General features: G+C 38.7%; 1 protein-coding gene across 1 annotated transcript; it reads left to right on the top strand.

Moving 5' to 3' along the window:
- Positions 1-1,052: 1,052 nt before the first annotated feature.
- LOC104595797 (DNA-directed RNA polymerase subunit beta (DUF616)) lies at positions 1,053-21,294 on the top strand. Its single transcript, XM_010256698.2, has 6 exons — positions 1,053-1,662; positions 5,541-5,758; positions 6,035-6,211; positions 6,318-6,473; positions 19,352-19,628; positions 20,745-21,294. Exons 1-6 carry the CDS (start codon positions 1,323-1,325, stop codon positions 20,975-20,977), a joined length of 1,401 nt encoding a protein of 466 aa, XP_010255000.1. The 5' UTR covers positions 1,053-1,322; the 3' UTR covers positions 20,978-21,294.
- Positions 21,295-22,984: the final 1,690 nt, after the last annotated feature.

Raw genomic sequence — 22,984 nt, forward strand, 5'->3', positions numbered from 1 at the left:
CGGGCTCGAGTTTGTCTCTTGCCATATACACAACACTGAATCTATTCAACTGAAGTTCATTTGATTTCAGGTCTCTTAATAAATAGTTTGGTCACTTGGTAGTTAGAGATAATAGAAAATTTTAAAAGATTCAAGATAATTGAACATGCAATGAAGAGATGGAAGGTTCCCTAATTTTAGACTATGCAAAGGAGAATCAGAAGAGCAATTGGACTCATATTAGAGAGTATGAGTGTAGGATATGGTGTTGTTGCCTATGAATGACTCGGCTTTTGAAACTAAGAGGAAGAGTAAAAGAGAGATGTATTCGAGTTCATCCCATCACCGCCATTGATGCATTATTGGAATTTGAAAAGCAGAGCCGAAGAATTATCAATGGAAATATGGAAGAGCAAATAAAGGGCCAAAGGGGTGTGAAATGTGAACTGTGAAGAGGTGGGGGCTTTTGGTGAATACTGAATAGAGATGATCTGGGTTTCTTCAAAATTTTACTGTACCAATCGGTGATAAGTAATTACTTGCTTTGGTATTTGATTTGAGGTAAAAGAAAGAGACGCCGGGAGAGTATCATTTGAGTCCGAACTCCAAACTGCACACAGCACAACAAAAACCGCCGGAGCTCTCCTTGTCGCCGCCGAGGGAGGAAGGGTTCGGTGGAAGGAGGAAAGCTCCAGCCTCCAGGGGAAAATCACTAAAAAATCTCGCAGCATGAGGTTTACAGGCCTTTTGATGCAACCAGTGGATCATGTTGGGTCCGTTTCGTGTCCGGTTGAACCGTCGAATCTAAGTTTTAACGCGCGTTTGACCATTAACGATTGGATGATCGACGTGGTCGAATTCGATTGGCGGGTTTACGTGCCCAGTGCACCCACGGGTGCAAAGAACGCGGACCATATGATCGGTCTCCGCATATCGCACACATGATGGGAGTATTATGGTGGGCCCCAACTTCATAGTGAGATGTGCGGATAAAGATGAGAAAATGAGAAATGTTAGTTTAGTATTTGACCAATGGTATATAGTAATTTACCCTAAACTCGATCCCTTGATATTTTTTAAAGAAAAAAAGAAAAAAAGAAAAAAGAAAAACTCGATCCCTGATGTCTGTCCGCATACCACATGCATTCAGTTATCAACTTGTCATGAGACTCATCACCCGGACTGTATCGTAAAGTGGTTTAGTAATCTCCCGACTGTGATTTGGCTTTCAAATTGAAAAAAAAATTTCTTTCTCTTGGTAGGAGATTTGAATTGTCTGAAAGCAAGAGATCTTAATTCCCTCCAATTTCTGCAACTATACTGGTTCTCTTTCGCCGTTGATAATGGCGTCTTCAATGTTCAACAACAGCATCTCTATCTCAATGTCGGACGACGATTCGGACGAGCTCGCTGGAAAAATGAAAGTTCGAGTTCGAAGGAAGCGCAAGAAATTAGGGTTCCGAGGAAAGAACAATTTTTTCCTGAGGATGTTCTGGAAGCTAATGAAGTGGTGGACGGTCTTGCTCTTTCTTCCCGCAATCGGATTGCTCATATTCGAGTCATCGAGGATTTCCGGGAAGCCCAGTGAAGTAAAGAAGCCGGACTTTGTCGCAGAAGAGAAAGCAGTGGGGAATTTGAATCGTCTTGATCCCACGACCAGAGTGGTTGGTGGGGTCAGAGAACGTAACCCTCTTGCATTATGTCATTATTGTTTTACGCTTAACAAAACCGCGGATTTGCGTACCATATAGCGGTGGTGCTAAGTATTACTCGTTTAGCTCAACAAAATATGATTTCTTCTGATAATATTTGTTGTTTTTTTAAACCCTAAATTTTGGATTTTGAACTATGAACTCTTGCATATCGTCTCATTCTAGTTATCTCATAAAGGATTCTTGTCGTGGCCCAACATTTTTTTGTATGTCATTTGAAGAAGTGTTCTTTCACATCAAGTGGCGGAATTGGTTCAGGAGTAAAGCTGTTTTTGTCATTGTGTTTCTGCTATTAGTTGTTGATGCCCTCTCCTGGCCTTAGGTAACAAGTCTGATTATCATCTTAGCTTGTTTATCAGCGTGGAGACTTTACACTAACTGACCTACACTTTGAGATTAGCTCCCTTTGAGGATATTTCTCTTTTTTAATTCCCTCCGAGAGCTGTGCAATATTAGTTGGAGATTTTAGAGGATAATGACTTAATTCCCTTGAAGGATTTTCCTGATTGATCATCTCTCAGTCCCTCTCCATGGATGTTGTGGTCTATGCTTATGTGTTCATACGGAAGTTCTATGGAAACATTATGTGGTACCTTGTTTCCTTTCGCCCTTTTCTTGATAGAGATATGATGGACTGTATTCATATTGTTAACTTTTTGAAGGTGTTTGTTTCTTTTTCTACCAGGGTAAGGATCACCTTGCCGGTTTGTCCACAAGGAATACCTGTAATACTTATTCTCATTTCCCCCTTCTTTAATTTGTTTGTTGTTTCCATTTATTGCTGGTCAAAGAAAACATAAGGACTTTCTCTATTTGTGAAGATTTGGGGTAAGCTAGATGGTAACCCTTTTGTTTGGTTGGTGATTCTGGTTAAGACATTGACAAGGAACCACCTTTAGCAGTATGTGCACCTTTTCCCTTGTGGTGTACCAGGGATGTGAAGCTCTTTTCATATCCTTTTTTGCTGTGGATTGGGTTGGTCCTAGAGAATCTCCTAAGAGTTCTCATATCCTAATGGTTCCTTAGTATTATGATTAGTTTTTAAGGATTATGGTTTCTTTCTCCATATCTTGAGGGTTTTATTTAAGCATGGATATGGAGATTTGAAGATGACACCTTGTCTAGCTGTGCCTGTGCTGTATCTGGGTATTACGGGTCATACAAGGTATTAAATTTTGATATGGGACACGTTGGAACCCATAGCAGGGCTGAGGTTATGAAATATCCATGGAGTGCAAGTTAAAAAGTACAATAAGTTCTAGATTTTTCTTTCTTTCCCCTATTTTTCTTACTTCCTCCCAATGGTTATCTAAACTTTGCATTTGCATTATCATTGTTTTGCCTTTTTTCTTAACTCCTTTACAAAGTATCCTATTTCTTATATGCCTCTTTGTATGTTTTATTATTCAATGTCTATATCATTCTGTTAGCTTTTGAAACTTGAAGCTCACATGTAATGTCAGGATTTTGGAAACTTGAGTAAAATTTGAAACCGGGTAATGATTCCTCGCCAACTTTTTATTTCCCTGCAAATTTTGGCTTTATTTATTTTTTTGGAATGATCATTTCTTAAAAAAGTTCTAAGAGATCAATTGGTAAAAGTTTGGGAGGAGTTGGACGTCTAATTTGGGTGGTGTTGATATTTCTAATAAAGGAATCATTTTGAAATAACGACACAGAACTGTTTTGTCTTTTTACTACTTTTCTTATTTACTTTTGTATTTTCTTCTATTTGATGCGAATTTTCTTTTAGGAGAAAAGACAGATATTGATCAACATTCTATTTCTATCAAGGGGAGAGAAATATATCTTATGAATTCTTCACCATATGCATTTGCTTGAGTAATTGATTCAGAAATGACATGGGAGCAAGATTAAGTATTTGTTTTCAAAGACGCTATTTACTTTGATTAATTTATTCTTTTTCAAAAGATTATTTTTTTCTGATAGTGAAAGTAAACACCAATAGTGGCAACAAAGTTAGGTAGTTTTTTTGAAAGCTGTTATTAGTTTATTCAATTTCAAAAGATTCTATTTTTGATAATGCAAATGAATACCAATAGACAATGCCAATTACTATGTTTGAAAATGATCTGAAATGACTTGGCAACTGAAGGAAACTCTAGAATAATGTATTTCCTAATCAATTTTCTTCCCTATGAACATGGCATCTTGGTCCAGTTACATTGCCAAATCCATTTCCCTGGAAAGGATGGACATATATCTCTTGGGGGGGGGGGAGAACTTCCCCTTCCTACCTATTAATTTCCTAATAAGTTCCTTATCCTATTGCTTGTTATTGGAAAGTATTATCCATTCCATGCTGAAAAAAGGCTGTCCTTATTAGTTGCTGACAGGGTTCTCTTTTCGTCTGGATAGTGGAACTTGCAAGCTTGAATAGAGCATTGTTTTATTGTCTATCTTCTAGTTGGGATAAGGCTTTGTTGATTTGAATTCAGTGAGAAACCATGAAGATGTTTGTAGGGTAGATTTTCTAGTCTTAGTAAAAACCAAAATGCTATTCATAGTAACTTCCATACTTAAAATATTTGTAATAACTGCAATACCTACTTTTTATAGTAAAATCATGATTAGCTATTTTTAGTAATTTCTGGCTTCATTAGACTGAGTTGGTGGCTTTTACTTGTTTTGAAGAGTTTATTGAGGTTAGATGTTCTTGGGTGTTAAATAATCCTTTTTCTTGGTCAAGGAAGCTTAGACCTAATCTGCGTAGAGGTTAGAGCTTTATAAATATATTGTAAGTACTTCACATGAGGGGGAATGAATGTGAGTTTGATTTGAAGTTGAGTCTTGTTATTGCATGTTCTCTAATCCCCCCCTCTCTCTCTCCACCCCCTCCACCCTGTGTGCTCTGACTACAAGCATCTTGTGCTTTTCCATGGGACCTTGTAGGTTATAGAGCTAGGTTTCAGTGTTGCACCTACAGCTAGTTTTCTCCCCCATCTAAATGCATTCAAAATTTTATTTTTTCCTCATCCTATACCCACCAATCTCTTCCATAAACATGTTATAACCATCCGAAATTTATTGTCAAGCATTCATTAGCTTTTTTTTTCTTTATATTCTACAAATTTCATTACTTCTTTATCCACCTTGTTCATCCTAGCAGGACTTATCTTCTTCCTTTCCTACATCAATTACCCTTACTAGCATCAATGATCATGACCGCCGAAACTTCCTAGACCTTGTACTTCTTTCACCTGCATCTGCTTATGGCCTCCATATTTGTTGCTGATTTATGCCTTCTAAGTTCTTAGTTAAGGTTGTAAATGAAATGATTGAAGGTTATGGCCTGGCCAACTGAGTAGTAGTTGACATCGCTGATAACACGTATGATTTTGGTTGTATCACCCACCCCTCCCTTGTGCAGACACTAGTTGGAGCATGCTGCATGTTCAAGTGTTGTTAATTTGAAGAGCTTGGTGTGTAATTGCTAAACTTGGATGGAAGTATTATTGGTTGAGTTTTCCTTTTAGGGGCTGCATTATCTTTATTCTGTGGAATAATGGACTATTACACTCAGACAAATCTTAGCTTATATTTAATTGATTTAATATCTTCTTCATTTTTTTTAGCATGTCATTGTTGTAATTTATTCTCTTAGAGAACAGTGTCTTTTTAGATCTTTGTTAGAATCAAAGTTCACTAATCAAGTTAAACTTTGGAGGGGGGGGTGAACAAAGTCAAAGTTCACTTGCCTCATCTTCTGTTGTAATATTTAATGTTCAGAACATCTTTTGTCATTTGTTATTTAAGTGAAAAGTTCTGAAAATAATTATTGTCATGTTATATTAATGGTTAGCATTTCTTTTTCCTGGATTTTGATAGGTTGCTTGAAGCTCCTGCCTCCAGAACAACTTGAGATTCTGGATATCCCTGTAGCTGAAGAAACAAGCTTTCCTGTGAGAAGAGTGGTATACAAATCAGATAGTGGCACATCATATTTAGGGGGCAATGCTATTCTATTAGAGAGGCACACGGAGGCTACAAGATTTAATTTATTCACGGGAAACCAAACTCTTCAGGAAAGGGAACAAAGTTATAAGGTCTTAATCTGTGCCTTGATATTTTCAAGTGGTTTTGAAAATTGAAATTAATATATGACCATTATCATTTTGAGTCAAGAACTCAAGATGCAGTATAATTTGGTCAGAGTGCTTCATTTGTAAGGCTATTTTCATGGTGACTTATAGAAACCTGATTCTGATGTTATGTGTCTCTAGAGTTGCTGCTTTTATATGACTTCTGGCGATTCTATCCTATTTGAAAATTGTTTATGTCCAGTTTGTTTTATTGGTTATTGAGAATATTGAATGTTTCAGGCAAATGAAACTGCTGTGGTGCATTGTGGTTTCTACAGTGAAAATGGTGGGTTTAGAGTTTCTGATGAGGACAAGAATTACATGAAAACTTGCAAAGCTGTTGTAACCACTTGTGCATTTGGTGGTGGAGATGATCTCTATCAGCCTATTGGAATGTCCAGTGCATCACTTCAAAAGGTTAACTTCCATTATCATGCATGGCCTGCCAATTTGAGGCTAGGGTGATGCCTGTTTGAGGTTATTATGCTGCCTTTGGATGTATTTAATTTTGGTTAGGGTGCAGGTCTGCTATGTGGCATTTTGGGATGAAATCACACTTGCAGCTCAAGAAGCAGAGGGGAAGAGAATTGATGAAAACCATATGATTGGTAAATGGCGCATTGTGGTCGTCAGGGATCTTCCTTTCACAGATCAGCGGCTGAATGGTAAAATCCCTAAGGTAGCAAAGTTGCAAATCATTTCACAATTGCTCCTAGATATTTATGCCATTGTAAAATTTTTTTGTTTGTTTTCATTGTAAAACTTGTGAAAGTACCTTTTCTATTACTATTCACAAAAGAACATACTATTTAGCAGAGTCTTTAGTTATTATCAATCAAAATCTATACTATAGTTATGACAAGAAAATACTTTTTGAGAGGGTTTAGAGTTTTTAGACTACTGCTTCTTTGGGGTACAAGAGATTGGATATAGAAGCATATTTGCAAGTGGTAATAAGGTGGTTAAAGAGTAATATGGTTCCGTTCCTTGGTTCATTACATGAGAGAAGTTACATATTTGGCATCCAGATTGAACACCCAGTGTGTCTAGGTGCCAAGAGATGCTAACTGAATTGCTAATTCTCTAGCAAAGGAAGGGAACTAGTAGATCTGAACTGTACTGGGGTCCTGGACTCTGGTGTGGGGGATTGGCAAGCGTAATGAGTTTGGTTTGGGGTTTTTTTGGTATGTTGCATCTTGCTATCCAATCTAGCCTAGCAACCTTTCTTCTAAATTTCTTTCCTTTATGTGGGTGAGGATTTCAACATAGTAAGAAGAAGGAATGAAATGAAGGGGGGGGGGAAGGGATAGAAGAACTTATGTAGGCATGAGGAGGTTTGAAGAATTTATAACTAATAATGAGTTAATAGATCCACTGATGGTTGGAGGGAAGTTTACATGGTCGAAAGGCCAAATTCCAGCCATCCTCAGAAGGCTGGACAGATTCTTTCTCAGAAGATTGGGCAGGTTATGTGGGGGAAGTGGTTCAAGAACCAATGACCATACAATTATCAGATCATAGACCAATTCTACTGAGAAAGTTTGCTGCTGTTACAGGCTTCAAACCTTTCAGGTTTGAGAATGAATGGTTACTCCAACAAAACTTCGTGGAATGGGTGGAAAGTAAGTGGAAGGGCCAGCAGGTTTAAAAGTGATTAAAAAATTGCAAGTCATTAAGCAAGAATTGAGGGATAGAAGGAAGGAAGCATTTGGAGGGGAAGAGGGTAGAAAAGAGAGATTTTGGAAAAGCTGGCCAGATTAGAAAGAGTAAGAGAGGAAGGATAATTCAGGAGAGAGGTTCAAACTGAGATAGCTGTTTTGGAATTCGAGCTAGAGGACCTAATGTTGAGGGAGGAAGTCAGGTGGAGACAAAAATCTAGGGCCATATGGCTGAAAGAGGGAGATAAGAGTACTTCTTTCTTCCATGCTTTTGCAAATGGGAGAAGAAGGAGAAATCTGACCATGAGGATCTAAGTGGAGGAGAAGGTGATAGACACATGGGGAGGGATTCAAAATAAAGTGGTTTCTTATTACAAGAAGCTGTACACTGGGAGAGGTTGGAGTTGGATGTCCTTGGGAGAATTGGAACCAAAGTGGCAAATATGCTAAGTAACAGTGTGGCAGGTTGGCTAAAAGGGATCTTGAAGTTGGATAGGTAAAGGAGGCTTTGAAAAAAGTCAATGGTGACAAAGCACCAGGGCCAGATGGCTTCAATTTTAATTTCATTAAAAGCTGCTAGTACTTCTTACAAGATGACTTTATGCAGATGTTCAAGGAGTTCTGGGACTCCAAAACTCTATATAGGAGGGTGGATGCTACATTTATCTCTCTAATACAGAAGAAAAGTGGGGCCGTGAACATAACAGATTTCAGGCCAATTAGTTTGATAAGCAGCCCTTATAAACTATTGGCAAAAGTACTGGCAGGAAGACTGAGAAAAGTGATTCAGGAGGTAATAAGGGAGACACAGATGGCTTTTGTAGAAGGAAGACAGATTCTAGATGGGGTGCTGGTGGCCACTGAATGTATAGATTCAAGGTTAAGAAGCGGAAGACCAGGTTTGGTTTGTAAGCTAGACGTAGGAAAGGCTTATAACCATGTTGAATGGGGATTCTTGGAGGAAATGCAAAGGTTGGTGGGGTTTGGGGAGGTTTGGAGGGGCTGGGTATATGGGTGTATTTCATTAGCCTCTTTCTCATTGCTAATTAATGGAGTGTTATCAGAATTTTTCAAGCTTCTAGAGGGCTGAGGCAAGGGGACCCACTCTCCCCTCTACTGTTTGTCTTAGTCATGGAAGCACTGAACTTGCTCATGAAGAAAGGAGTGCAGAGGAGATGGATAGAATGCTTCAAAGTTGGAAATGAAGGCCCGTGTATCTCTCACCTACAATATGCTGATGATACACTAATCTTTCTAGATGCATCAACAAACCAAGTTCTGAACATTTTAGCCAACTTTGAGATGCTGACTGGCCTGGAGATGAATTTAGATAAGAGTTTTGATAGGAGTTGGGACATAAGAGTTGAGGAAGTGAGACAGTATGCAGAGGTGCTGGAATGTAAGGTAGGGGAGCTAGCTTTCATATATCTTGGGCTACCGGTGGGCACAAAGGCAACGACAAGCAGTATATGGAAACCTTTAATAGAAAGGGTGGAGAGGTGGCTAGATAGATGGAAAGCCAAGTATCTATCTTTGGGTGGGAGAATTACACTCATAAGTGTGTTCTATCTAGCCTACCAACATATTACCTTTCCCTCTTACAAGTTCCCAAAGAAGTGGCTTCAAAAGTGGAAAAAATTCAGAGGGACTTCCTATGGGAAGGGGTGGGGTGGGGGGACAAAAAAATTTAGCCTGGTTAAGTGGGAGATGGTATGTAGAGCAAAGGACAGGGGAGGATTAGGGCTGAGGAGGGTAAAACTATTTAATAAAGCACTTTTAGGGAAATGTCTGTGAAGGTTTGGGCAAGAGGGAGAGGGGGAGGCTTTATGGAGGAGGGTGGTGGTTGGAAAATATGGAGTGGTGAGGTTTGGGTGGGAATTAAGGGAGGTAAGAAGTTCCTACGGGGTAAGTGTGTGGAAGGGAATCATGAGCAAGGTTCAAAGTATTGGAAATGCCAAGTGTATCGGAAAGGCAATTTTAAGAGACGTATTGGGATACGCCTTGGATACGAATGTGTATCGGAGAAAAACTAAGATACGCTTGGAAATAATATAAATAATTTAATAAATCATAAAAATACATCAATAACACTAAATATAAGACCTCAATGAGGTGTATATACATTAAATTAATATATTTTAATGGTTTTATGAAGAAATATATTGTAGGTAATTATAATTTCATTAAAAATCTTATGTTTAACTATAATTTATAAATTATAATTCTTAAGTTTTAATGTTTTATGTGATGGTAAAAACTCAATTCTTCTATCCAACCATAAAACCATAAAACGTGCATTGGCACAACTTAATCCATGGTTTTTAAAACCGACCCGGAGACCGAACCGGTCAGAGGTTCGGTTACCGGGTTGAATTGTCCGACTGTTCAAATCGAACGGTCATCCCGTTTTGACAAAAAATTAAAAAAAAATAAAAACGGTCAAAACCGTTCGAACGGTTAACCGCTCGGGTCAGCGGTTTGTTGACCAAAATCAACGGTTTTTCTTTAGAAAACGAAACCGATCAACTGATCGGTTCCCAGTTTTCTGGTCCAGTTCGGTTTTGAAAACCATGATATTATCAATAATTATTTATTATTTATTTTCAAAAATTATAAAAAATAAATAAACATTACATAATATATTCAAAAAATAGTTATTAAAAAAGAAATTCCAATTGCTTTGCGGATATGGTAGATCATCCATAGAATTATAATATGTTCAATCATTGTGATCAAATAATAAAATATAATTAATTAATTTATTTTTAATTCTAAAAATATAAAAATAAAAAAATTAAATAAGAAATTTTAATTGGTCTATGGATATGAAAGATCATCCATAGAATTATAATATATTCAATTGTTGTGATCAAATGATAAAATATAATTAATTATTATTTATTTTTTAATTCTAAAAATATAAAAAATAAAAAAAACTAAAGAAGAACTTTCAATTACTCTATAGATATGATAGATAAATCAATAGATCTAAAACATATTTAGTCTTTATAGGTAGAGAAAAATTACATTTTCAATTTTTTTTATTAATTTATATTTTCTCCAAATATCATCATGAAACTATTAGAAATTTATTAATAACACAAAAAATTGATGATTTTGAATGTAAGAAATGTAGAACAACATAAATTTAAACATTCAAGAAAAAAAGAAATCACAAGATATTATAAAAAAATGAACAAAATTACTTATTTTTGCCATATTTTTTCAAAATTTGAAAAAATTTCAAAAAAAAAAAAAACGATTCACACTTGTTTCTTGCAATTTTTCTTGCAAATCTAGCGCTCTAGGAATGAGGTTTGGAGTTTTAGAGTCATTTGGGGGTGAAAGAAGGCTTATTTCGAGGAAAAAAAGCTTGCTTTTCCCCTTTTTTTTTCAGTTTTTGGCCGTATCTCTTTTGTCGATACACTACGTGTACGCCCCGATACGGTCTGATACGCATGAAAAGAAGACGAGACGTCCGATTTCCATGCGTATCTCGTATCTGTTTTTGAAAGATACGATACGATATGCCCCGTGTCGGGCGTATTGTATCGAAATTTTAAACCTTGATCACGAGTTTCAATCAAGAATTCAGAAGTTTAGTTAAGTTTAAAGTGGGGGGTGGTCTTAGGGTAAGGTTTTTGGAAGATGAGTGGTTGGGGGTGGGAAGATTATGTTAGGTGTGTCCAAGACTTTACAAATTGGCAGACCAACAAGTGTCTATTTGAGCAGTGCTATGAGTGGAGGGGGGGGGGATCAAGTGATATAGAACCCGAAGTTCAGAAGACCTTTAGTGGACCAAGAAGTGGAAAAATGTATTCAGTTATTGGAAAAGTTGGAAGAGGTAAACATTTCCAGAACTACAGCAGATGCATTATGGTGGAAAGAGTGTAAAGAAGGAAGATTCTCAGTTAAATCTTTTTACAAGGCTTTACTGAGAGATGGTAGGGATTCAGACCAGATAAAAGGTGTGTGGGGCAATCCAGTACCCCCAAGGGTAGAGGCTTTTGCTTGCAGCTAGCAAATTGCTGCTATGTGTGTAGTCAGGAGGAAGAAACAGTCCTCAATTTATTTTTCTCATGCAATGTGGCAAACTTTATGTGGAAGTTTTTCCCATATCTGTTTGGAGTGACTGTATTTCATCCCTTGACCCCAGTAGAGGTTTTTTCAAAGTGGCCTAAAATCAGAGGAAGCAAGAAAGCCAAAATCTTATGGAGCTGTATTCCATTCGCAGTTTGATGGGCCATTTGGAAAGAGAGGAATAGAAGGGTATTTGAAGACAAGGCAAAAAAACATTGAATATTAGATAGCAGGAGTGGGCAACATGATATCAGCTTGGGGCCTCAGTCTTCCAGAGTTTGACCAAGTGAATAAGTCTGATCTGTTAGAGAATTTCTGGAACACTTTGGAATTGAATCCTTGTAACTCTGATTATTTTTCTGTGTAACTTCTGTTTAGAAGTTGGTTTGTCAACTAGACAACCAGCATTTTGAGATGTACTGCTTTTTCAGTTTAATGAAATTTCCTTTTATCCTTCAAAAAAATTTTTTCTTGTTCTTTAATAAAGTTTTCATTGATTAGTTGCTGATAAAAAGTTCTTAAATTTATTGTGTGAGTCTAGGGATCTGAACTGTTGCTTTGGTTTGAATCTCCAAGTTAAATTCCAGGAAATACTTAAAAAAGGAAAAATACTATATACAGACCACACTCCAATCCCGTTATTTTTTTTGAAAAGTAAATAAAAGTTTGTATTACTATAAAGAAAAGGCCAATGGATACATAACAAAGTCCCTTTGGGGAAAAGGAGGCACTGAGTGTGAGCTGTTCACAGCATTTGCAAGGCATCAAAAAGAGTTGTACAAAACAGAATCAGAACCAATGATTTTCCCCCACTGATCATTCATGGACTGAAAGGAAATGCACTGGAATTCTCTTTTAATGTAGACCCATTTAAAAAGGATTCTCTCTGCTCTACCAATCACTGCTAGAAGCTGTGAAACAATGCCTCTAAGATCCAGTTATTCTTTTCTCCCCAAAGCACCCAGTAGCTTGCCAAAAGGGCAACCAACCAAAGTACTTGACCTCTTTTGCTAAGGCCAGCTTCAGGCCAGGTACAGAACAGGCATGTAATGTCCCCTGGGGGAACCCAAACCTTTCCAGAAAGCCGAATAAAATGGGTCCACACTGCAGATGATAGGGGACAGTGAATCAGGAGATGGCTGACTGACTCCCACTCATCCTCACATAAAGAGCATCGATTCACCAAAACCATCCCTCTCACCATAAGGTTGTCTATAGTTTGTATCTTGTTAAGGATAGCTGCCCATAAAAAAAACACTACCTTTGATGGAACACCCGATTTGCAAATCCATTTCCAGGGGACTTCTGCTGCATCATCGGCTGACAGGAGAAGAGGAAAGGATTTCACTGTGAAAGTTCCATCCTTGTTTCCTTGCCACCATCTCCTATCATGCTCACCAAGAGAGCTCAGCTCCTCTTTTTCTCAATTGTGGATGTTTCTCCTAAGACCCGGAGTCCAAACCATTTGGCCCCCGATGACCTCAAAATGGTCCTGCACCAGAGCATCTTTGTCTCTAGCTGCTTGAAAAATGTGTGGAAAGGAAACTGCTAATAGAGAGGATCCACACCAGGTATCTTTCCAAAACCTGACATTTTCTCCATTTCCCACCTTGAAGGAACACCACTGGGGAGAAAAAGATAGATTCTTAACAATGCCTTTCCAATAGCTCATGCCATAAGATTGGGATACAGGATTTGTAATCCACCCCAACTCCTGCTCACCATACTTACCTCGGATTAAGTTCCTCCATAAGGCCTCTTCTCACCAAACCACAAAATCCACTTACCCAATAGAACAATGTTCATAGCATTCAAAGGTCTCAGCCCAATTCCACCTTTGTCTTTGGGGAGACAGGCCTTATCCCATGCCAACAAATGCAATCGTTTTTGTTCCTTGGTTCCTTACCACAGGAAGTCTTGATGAAGTTTTTCAAGCTGTGCCAAGATGTTAGCTGGTGCACGGAAAAGAGAAAAATAGTAAATTGGTAAATTTGAAAAGGCACTATGGATCAGAGTCAACTTGCTTCCCTTAGACAGCACTCCTTTCTTCCACCCAGTCAACTTTTTGTCATCCATTCCACCACAGGAGTCCAAAATTCTTTGGATCTGTAACTGGCTCCCAAACTTGCTTCCCTTAGACAGCACTCCTTTCTTCCACCCAGTCAACTTTTTGTCATCCATTCCACCACAGGAGTCCAAAATTCTTTGGATCTGTAACTGGCTCCCAAAGGCAGTCCTAAGTATCTTGTCGGCAATACACCTGTTCTGCACTCAAATGTAGCAGCCAGATCTCTGATGCATTTGGAACCTCCCCAATCGGCAACAGCTCAGGCTTTCTGAATATTGATATTGAGACCCAAGACAGCTTCAAAACATATGAGTAAGCATCTTAAAATTTGCAAATCTTGATGACTTGGCTTCAAATAAAGGAGGGAATCATCGACAAACTGCAATAGAGTAATACTAGGATTCTCCTTAACTGGGAAGCTTTCCAGATTGCCATTCACCTCTGGCCGGCTTATTAGCCTGCTGAAAGCTTCCATAACAATGATCAATAGAAAGGGGGATAATGGATTGCCCTGGTGGAGACCCCTTCCTTCTTCAAAAAAACCTATTGACATGCCATTAATAATTAGTGAGAAGCTTGGATTAGAAATGCAGGCCTTCATCTAACAACACCATCTAATCCAGCTTACATAGCTTTGATTAGGAATGCAGTCCATACAGCAGAGCAAATACTCCACAGATTCCCACTGTAGATGGTCATAAACCTTCTCCAAATCTAGCTTACATAGCATGCTAGGGGAACCTTGCTGGATGCGAGAATCCACCAATTCATTGGCTATCAAAGTACCATCCAGAACCTGATGCCCATCTACAAAAGCTCCTTGAGATGATGAGACAACATACTGTAAGACCTTATGTAGCCAATTAGCTAACACCTTAGAAATTAATTTATAAACACTAGAGATCAAATCGATTGGCCTGTTATCCTTTAACTCAGAAGCTCCCTGAATTTTTGGTATTAGGGTTAAAATGTAGACCTTGCTTCAATAGGTAGAAGTGTCTTGTCATAGAACTCATTCATTGCTGCCATAAAGTCATCTCCAACAAAGGACCAACATTGCTGATACAAATCCATAGGAAACCCGTCAGGGTGAGGGGCTTTATCACCTGCATGTCTGGAAGGGCCTGGATCACCTCATGTTCCTCAAATCTGGACTTTAGATGTGCCCCTGCAGCTCCAGGAATACGATCGAAAACCACCCTGTTTAGTTGGGACACAAGGCATCACTTGTAGCAAAAAGATCATAAAAGCCAACTACTGCTGAAGCTACCTACCCTTTGCCTTCAAAGGTGTTAGAATCAATTTTGATGGAGGTTATAGCATTATGTCTTCATTGGGCATTGGCAATTTTGTGGAAGAACTTGATATTTCTTGTCATCTGCCTATAACCACAGAACCCTGAAACGTTGCCTCAAAGCAGTTTCTTCTATATATGCTAATTGGTCAAATTCATCTTGTACTACATCTTTCTGTTGCTTTTCACAAGATGGGGCTTTCCTCCTTATCTAACTCTTTGATCTTCCTCAAAACCTCATTCAGTCTTCTTTGCAGGAACCCAAACTTGTCACGACACTAGATTTTAATTTAATGCTTAAATCTTAATATGTTTAAGCTTCCAGCAGAGATTTTGGGTCAGATCACCTTGGGGTTCAAAGAACTGCTACCGTTTTTGTAAGTTCTAACTTTGCTTGAAACCCATCAATCTCAAAGAACATCAAATTTAATTTAAAAGGACTTACCATGAGAATCAACTCACTGCTCACCTACTTTCAGCAACACTGGCCTGTGGTTCAATGCTGGCCTAGGGAGAGTTTCCTGTTCAATGTCGTTGAATTGTCCTCTCACCTAGAGCCAAGCAAAAAACAGTCCAGCCTTGACATCAATGCTGCTTCTCTCAGATATCTCCAAGTGAAGACTGCCCCTTGCATCGGCAGGTCAATCAAGTTATGTCTTCAAACAAACTCACTGCTCACCTACTTTCAGCAACACTGGCCTGTGGTTCAATGCTGGCCTAGGGAGAGTTTCCTGTTCAATGTCGTTGAATTGTCCTCTCACCTAGAGCCAAGCAAAAAACAGTCCAGCCTTGACATCAATGCTGCTTCTCTCAGATATCTCCAAGTGAAGACTGCCCCTTGCATCGGCAGGTCAATCAAGTTATGTCTTCAAACAAACTCATCGAAACCCCACATCTCACTGTTAATTTTGGCACTCCTTTGTGTTCAGTGGAGAATTGGAAGATATTAAAGTCGCCCCTGATGCACCATGGTGCTTTCCATCAGCAGGCACAATCATCCAATTCCTGTCACCAACTCTACCTTTCTTCACCAGCAGCTGGCCCATAAACTGAGGATAGACACCTTTGCCATCCGTCTTCCATATTCCTGAAAGGGAGACAAAATGATTTGCCACATGTTGATCAATCGCCTCAACAGCATCAGCATCCCACATCACTAAAATACCCCTTGCTGCCCCAACTGAAGGTGAAAATACTCAATGCTTATTCCTCCTTTCCAATATCATCCACCAAGGCTTGGTCACGTACCTCCTTTGGTTTCCATGTCCAGAGAGCCAAGGCCCTGAATACACCAACCCCCCACTCAACCCCTTCCATCCCTTCCTCCAGCTGACCCACCCCTTCCTGCAACAGCCAATAGTTAAAACTCAGATCAGCTTGTTTTTTTGTCATTAATAAAATTATGTAAGAATTTTTTTGATGAATAAAAATTATGTAAGAATTTGTCTAATGGGTTTGTTCCTGTAGCTTTTTCTTGCTTCATTGTCTAATGGGTTTGTAGGCTTAACTACATCAGCTCAGTTTGATTCAAAATTGATCCAATTATGAATAGATCTGCCATATAAGATTTGAATCTGGTTTAACTGGTAAGGTTGAGATTGAATCTGGATCAGAGGTGTCAATTGGACCGGATTTGGTCCAATTTAATCCATTCCAATACGAGTCCATTACAAATGGACCAGGTCCAATCCGATCCGATGAATACTTTGGACCATTTTGGACCCGTCCAATTCAATGTATGGACTATCCAATCTGTTCAAATTGGTTTTAGTTTAGATTTGTTCCAATCCAAACCTGGTCCTTTGACACCTGTATTCTTATTTTCTATCAATGGACTGGATATTGGTTCAATTTGGCCTAATCCAATATAAATGCATTACGGATGGACCAGGTCCAATCGAATCCAATAAATGCTTTGGACCATTAAGTCTGGACTGGTCCAATTCAATGTCTTATTGGTTCATCCAGTCTGTCCAAATTGATTTTGATTTGGATGGGGTCCAACCCAAAACCGGTCCATTGAAACCCCTAATCTGGATTAGGGGTGATCATGGGCCAGGGCAGGCTGGGCTTACCACCTATGCTAAGGGCTAGGCCTGGGTCCAGCCCAGCCTGGGCCTGGTTCCGGATCTATGGTTTCAATTTTCAAATATATTATAAGAATAAAAATATGGAAGACAATTAGATTTGATTTAAAAATTCAAATATTTGAACAACCATCGTTGTAAAATGACAAGACATTTAGATTTTGAAAATATTCTGACTGTACTTATGTTTGAACTCATGAATAGATTTAAAATATTATATAGTAATAAATATAATATTACTAATCTGGATCATGATCTTACTGAGCTTTATGTGAGACTTACCAACATGGTTGAAATTAGAAAGAAAAAAATATTAGAAGCTTGTAAGGTGTAAAGCTTTTAGGGGAAATCTCACTGAAACTCACCCCACAAATTTTTACTTCATTGTACACGTGACAATTTAAAACTTCCAACATCCCTACTTATGACACCATACCGTTGGTATCAATTCCCCCATTATCACTGTTCCCAACTGGACAGTGAAGTAAAAATTTGTGAGGTGGGTGTAAATGAAGATTCCCCAAAATTTTATAGACTAGCCCTTCCCTCTTAAATTTCCACTCCATGCAGCAAGTGAACAAACTCATTCCCTGACAGCAGTACTCAAGGCTGTGTTTGGTTTGAAGGAAAAGGTAGGGAAACCCATACAAGGTTTGTACAGGTTTCCCTACCTTTCCCTTCCTTTCCCTACCTTTTCCTTCAAACCAAACATAGCCCAAGAGAATGAGATGTGAAAATAAAATGCCTCTCTAATAGTGTGTGCAGGTCTCTGATGGATTCCTTGAGACCCCATTTCAAAGGCATCCCGGTCCCCTTAAACTAGGATAAGATATGGACGTCTGGAAAATGAAAATCTTGAAGACCTAGAAGAAGAGCTGATGCTTTGGTATATTCATCGTGGCTGGTCTCAATTGTGTGATTGTGTCTGAAAAGGAACATGTGATGTTATTATTGATCTTTCAAACTTTACCACTCAAGGTCCTCTCTTACCCAATTAGCATTCATACTCTTGTGTAAATATACCATTCTTTATAGTTATGAAAAAATAGATCATTCTTTATGTAAGAAGCAGTGTTAGGTGGTTATATGAATGCTTATACCATAGGATTTGTTTGAGGAGCAGAACCTAACATAGTTTCCTACCTTAGCTTTTTCAATAACAAACATGTTATGTTTGAAAAATTCTTCTATTCAAAAGCTTTGAAATGGCTCCCCTCTGAGAACCAGCAATCTCTAGGAGAGCTTGCCTGTTTATCTTCATTTATATATTATGCTATCTTCGAAAGATTTTTCTATTCTCTCTTCCCAAAAACTTCAAAGAACCTTCCTCCATTCCCTGCGTCCCCTCCAGACCATGAGTTCCAAGATCTGGTTCTGTTCTTATCTTGCCTTGCTCCCTGTTCTTCTCATTGAGATGGGTAATTCTTCACGACTTGTCATGATTAGGCAGCTGAGTTTCATCAAATTGGAAGACACAAATAGAGCAAGGTGGGGATAGAAGGAATTTGGTGCTATTGAGTATTGACAAAATAACAGAAAGGTTGGTATAGAGGTTGTCCTGAGCAGGATTTAGCAAATATTCTAGATGACTAGGGGATTTTGTCAAAAAACAAAGGAAAGCTTTTCAGGGTGGGGGGAGTGGTGAACAATCTAGAGGACAGGGAATAGAGATGAAGAGATGGTGCTCTTGCCTGTTAAGGGTTGGAAATTGGATGGATGGTGCTTGCTGGGACCTGGGAGTTAGACCTATTAATGGGCCAGGCTCGGCCTTGGCTTTTGCCAAATTTTGAATGGGCCCGGCCCATGAACAAATCTATTGGGAGTGCAGGTAGTCCAAGTTGCCCATATTGAGACATTGATTGAAGGTGTTCACTTTGAGGTTGTTTGAGCTCAAATTTGATCATGTGGATACTTTTTTTTCCATGAGCTTGGCAGTTTTAGGTGTTGGGCTCCTTCTCGTTTTTGAAAACTATGCACATTCCTTACCCCTTCTGTTTTTTTTTTGGTTGGGAGGGGTTGTATAGGTTGGCAGATTCTTTAGGGGCATCTATCCTACTTTTTTTTTTTTTTTCTTTTGTAGGGGATTTTACTTGTAGCCCTTGCATATATCTTATGTGCTTCTTCTGTTTCTTAGTTTGATATATTTGTTACCAATAACAAAGGCACTAAAATGCTTTTAAAAGACTTCTTCAAATTTCTAGAATGTTCTTGTCAACCAGAACCCTATTTAAATAATGTGATATACTTTGGTTTGTTTGATGTCTCTCTCTCTCCTTTTGTTGAGTCATGGTTATTATGTTTATGATTTATAGTTCAGAATCTTTAACTTTTATTGGATTTCCATCTGAAAGTTCTTCTTGATGGTTTTAGATGCTGAACCATCGACTATTCCCTCAAGCAAGGTATTCAATTTGGGTAGATTCCAAATCTCAATTCCGGAGGGATCCACTGGGTGTTCTTGAAGCCCTTCTTTGGCGCACAAATTCCTCACTAGCAATTTCAGAACATGGAGCACGCAGTAGTGTCTATGATGAGGGTAAGGCTGTAGTGAAGAAAAACAAAGCAACGCCAGAAGAAGTCAAAGAGCAATTGACTCGGTATCGGAATGATGGTTTCCCAGATGAAAAGAGGTTCAATGGCAAGAAAGGTATACTAGTAATGGCTACCTCCTTTTAATCCAAGACATCCTTCGAAAATCTACATGTTGGAGGTTAGGAACATGACAAAACCAATTAATGCACCATCATCAACCTATCTATTATGCTAAAATAAACAACATAGCCTTGGTGGAATGATAATATTTCAACCATAAGTGAATGCTAGTAATTTTTTGTATGGAAAATATAATTATATTTCTATTTAAAGTGTCTGAGGCCTAAAATTGCTTAACTGGTTGGCTTATTGCTTTGTCTTTTAGTGGATAATTTATTAAGGAGATTGTGAGCTCCTTAATGGCTCTAACTGAACTTCAGTTGATTACCATACTTTCAAATAGTTTATAATTATAAAAAATTATTATTTAAATAAGTTATGCAGTTCAGCCACTTAAGCTTTTATCTGCGGCCTCTTACCTACCATAGGGGGTTGGCTACATGAATCCTATTCTGTCATTTCAATCTTTCAGTGCCATATGCATTGTTAAATTATGGGACCTTAAATCATTTCTTACTATAATCCACGACCTTTTTGTTCTGCTCCTATCTCTTCTAGCCCCTTCAACTTGTAATAGAACTATCACCTTAAATGTGGCTGCTGGGATTTGAGCCCACTATCACCTGAAAGGACAAGGTATTTATCCTTTATATTTTATAGTTTTGTTCCTTTCTTCTTCTATGCCCTTGCCTTTATTGCTGTTCTAGCATTATTGCAATTTGCCATAATTACATCAGTGTTTTTCTGTCATTGCCATCATCTGTTATTCTGTTATGGTTGAAAGTCCTGCGTTTAGGATTTTACTAATCTTCAATAGAATTTATGCTTGTGGAAAAAATGTGCTGGAAAATGACTGACAGGTAGGGAAAAGGAAGTTCATTAGAGAGAGAGAATGGTGGAAGAAAATAATAATAGAAGGAACCCTTTACTCCATTATTTCTATAAACAAAATATACATAATGTGAAAAGAAAAGAAAGTATTTGTGCTGGTTTACATTAATAGCATATTGATCACTTCTATGGAGGAGCTTTCCATTTGTTAATTGTTAATATCCAAATAGGAGTTATTCTTTAATCATGAACTCAACTTAAAAAGGGTTGGTTTGTGCAGCTTTAGCTGAGGCATCTATCATTGTGAGGGAGCACACACCGTTGACAAACCTATTCATGTGCCTCTGGTTCAACGAGGTGGTTCGTTTTACTTCACGGGATCAATTAAGCTTTCCATATGTTCTTAGGCAACTGAAAGTGTTGAAGAATGTAAATATGTTCCCTGTTTGTACTCGCAAAGACCTTGTCAACAGTATGGGTCACAAGCGGAAGGTTAAACCTCTGACAAGTTGAGATTTTTGGTGGTCTTGAAACTCCCCTCGGGCCTTTAACATTGGACTAAATGTGGCTGTACTCCCTTTTTAGGTATGGGGGTATCTGCATCACTGAATAAGGTTCATGTCCTATGTTGCTGTTCTTTCCACTAATTGCTTTATTTGGTCTGTGAAATTGTTTATCCAACTCCCCCCCCCACACACACACAAGGAGAAGAAGAATGTAGGTTCTTGCTGTTCCAACTGTTTGATCTTTTTGCTAAAATTACTTATGACCATTTTCTATTTCTCATTTATTATCTTCTGGAAATGGAATTCCAGGAAGGAATGCTATCGTCATTTTCTGATGTTTTACTTGAAGTTATTCTGATGAAATCAAGGCCCCCTCTAAGCAGCACTGTCAAATTGTGCTGGTTGCATTTGCATGAAATGATGAAACTGTGTGGGCATTTTCTTAGAAGCAGACGCTTGAAACTACAAAGCTTTAAAGGTATACATGCAACCTGAGTACCTAAGGCAGTTGAAGAATGCAATTTCTCAGGCGGTAAATTGCTGATATGTATTGTATTGAAGCCTTCCTAATATGTCGCTACAGGGGGTGTTTTGGGTCGGTGAGTGGTTCAGGGGTAGATCGGCCTTAAACTGACCCCTCTGAACCAATTTAAAAAAAAAAATAGTACCAATACAGGCTGATACGCCCTACCGGTGTATTGCCTTGTATTGCTAGAACCAAGGTTCAAAATATTGATATGCTCGATATGCCGGTATAGGCGTATCGGGCAAATCGATATAGTGTATCAGGCCTTTTTTTTATATTTTTTGCAACTGGTTCAGGGGGGCAATTTAGGTCTCCTCTACCCTCTGAACTGGTTAGACCTTTGATACACCCACTATAGGGGCGTACCGGAGGGGTCCTGGAACAATAAGTATCGGCCGATACGTGTCGATACTTTGAACCTTGGTTAGAATGTGCCTGATAGGTAGAGGCATATCAGGCAATATTTGTAGTTTTTTTTTTTTTTAAATCTGGTTTAGAGGGGCCGGTTTAAGGTCTGTTCGCCCCCCTAAACTAGTCAAAACCTTGATACACCCTCTATAGGGTCGTATTGGGAAGCTCCCGATATGATACGTATTGGTTGATACTTTGAACCTTGGTTAGAATCATCAAACAAGAGGTGCAAAAATGTCCAAACTATTCATGATGTTGCTATTGAGGCTGGTTTCTATAGAAAAAAAATACAAATTTTATGAAAAAAAAAGATAAACTAAAGTTGCAGCTTTACCTTTGAGCTATTGATATGAAAGGCAAATTTGAAAAATAATTCAATTTCAGAAAAGAGATTAAAAGTAAATTTACCTTTGATGGATTGATATGAAGAGAATTTGAAAAATAAATATTTTGGTTAAAAGTAATGTGGGTATTGACGAGGGTGGATTTGGCCCTCCAACAACCTCATGGCACATGGCATCCCGAAACAGTTGGATGACACCTAGATGCCATCTAAGCGATGATTTGGAGTCCTAGATCGTAGTTCGTTTTCGTCCCGACCTGGTAACTTACCTTTATCGCTGACTTGGTGACCTTGACCACAATTTATGTTAGATTGCAGTACTTCGTCAAGGGCCGACTTGTAGCACCTCATCAGTCGAAGTGACCTCGACACGAGGCACGACCTCTCTCGAGGGCTTGTTGACCTAACTGAGGACCAGGCGATGACCTACAAGATGTGCTCATCGACAAATTTGGCATGCATACCTCGACACTCCCAGGTTTCTCTGAAGTTGGCTCGCGTACCGAATTTTCCGGAGGATGGTCAACGTGCATAGCGGTTACCTCCGAGGATTTCGGACCGGTAAGGCACGACCTCTCGGAAATTTTAGATGCGCTGCGTGAAGTCTACGCCAAACAATGCCTGTATAAAGGCACCAACCCCAATGACACAGGGTACACGCGATTATTTGCTCACTAGCTTACTAGCATACAAACTTTTAGCTCGCACGGCCCAGTACTGACTTAAGCATCGGA

Source organism: Nelumbo nucifera, chromosome 5, assembly GCF_055504915.1.
Source record: "Nelumbo nucifera cultivar China Antique chromosome 5, China Antique-T2T, whole genome shotgun sequence".
In the NCBI taxonomy this organism is placed as follows: Eukaryota; Viridiplantae; Streptophyta; class Magnoliopsida; order Proteales; family Nelumbonaceae; genus Nelumbo; species Nelumbo nucifera.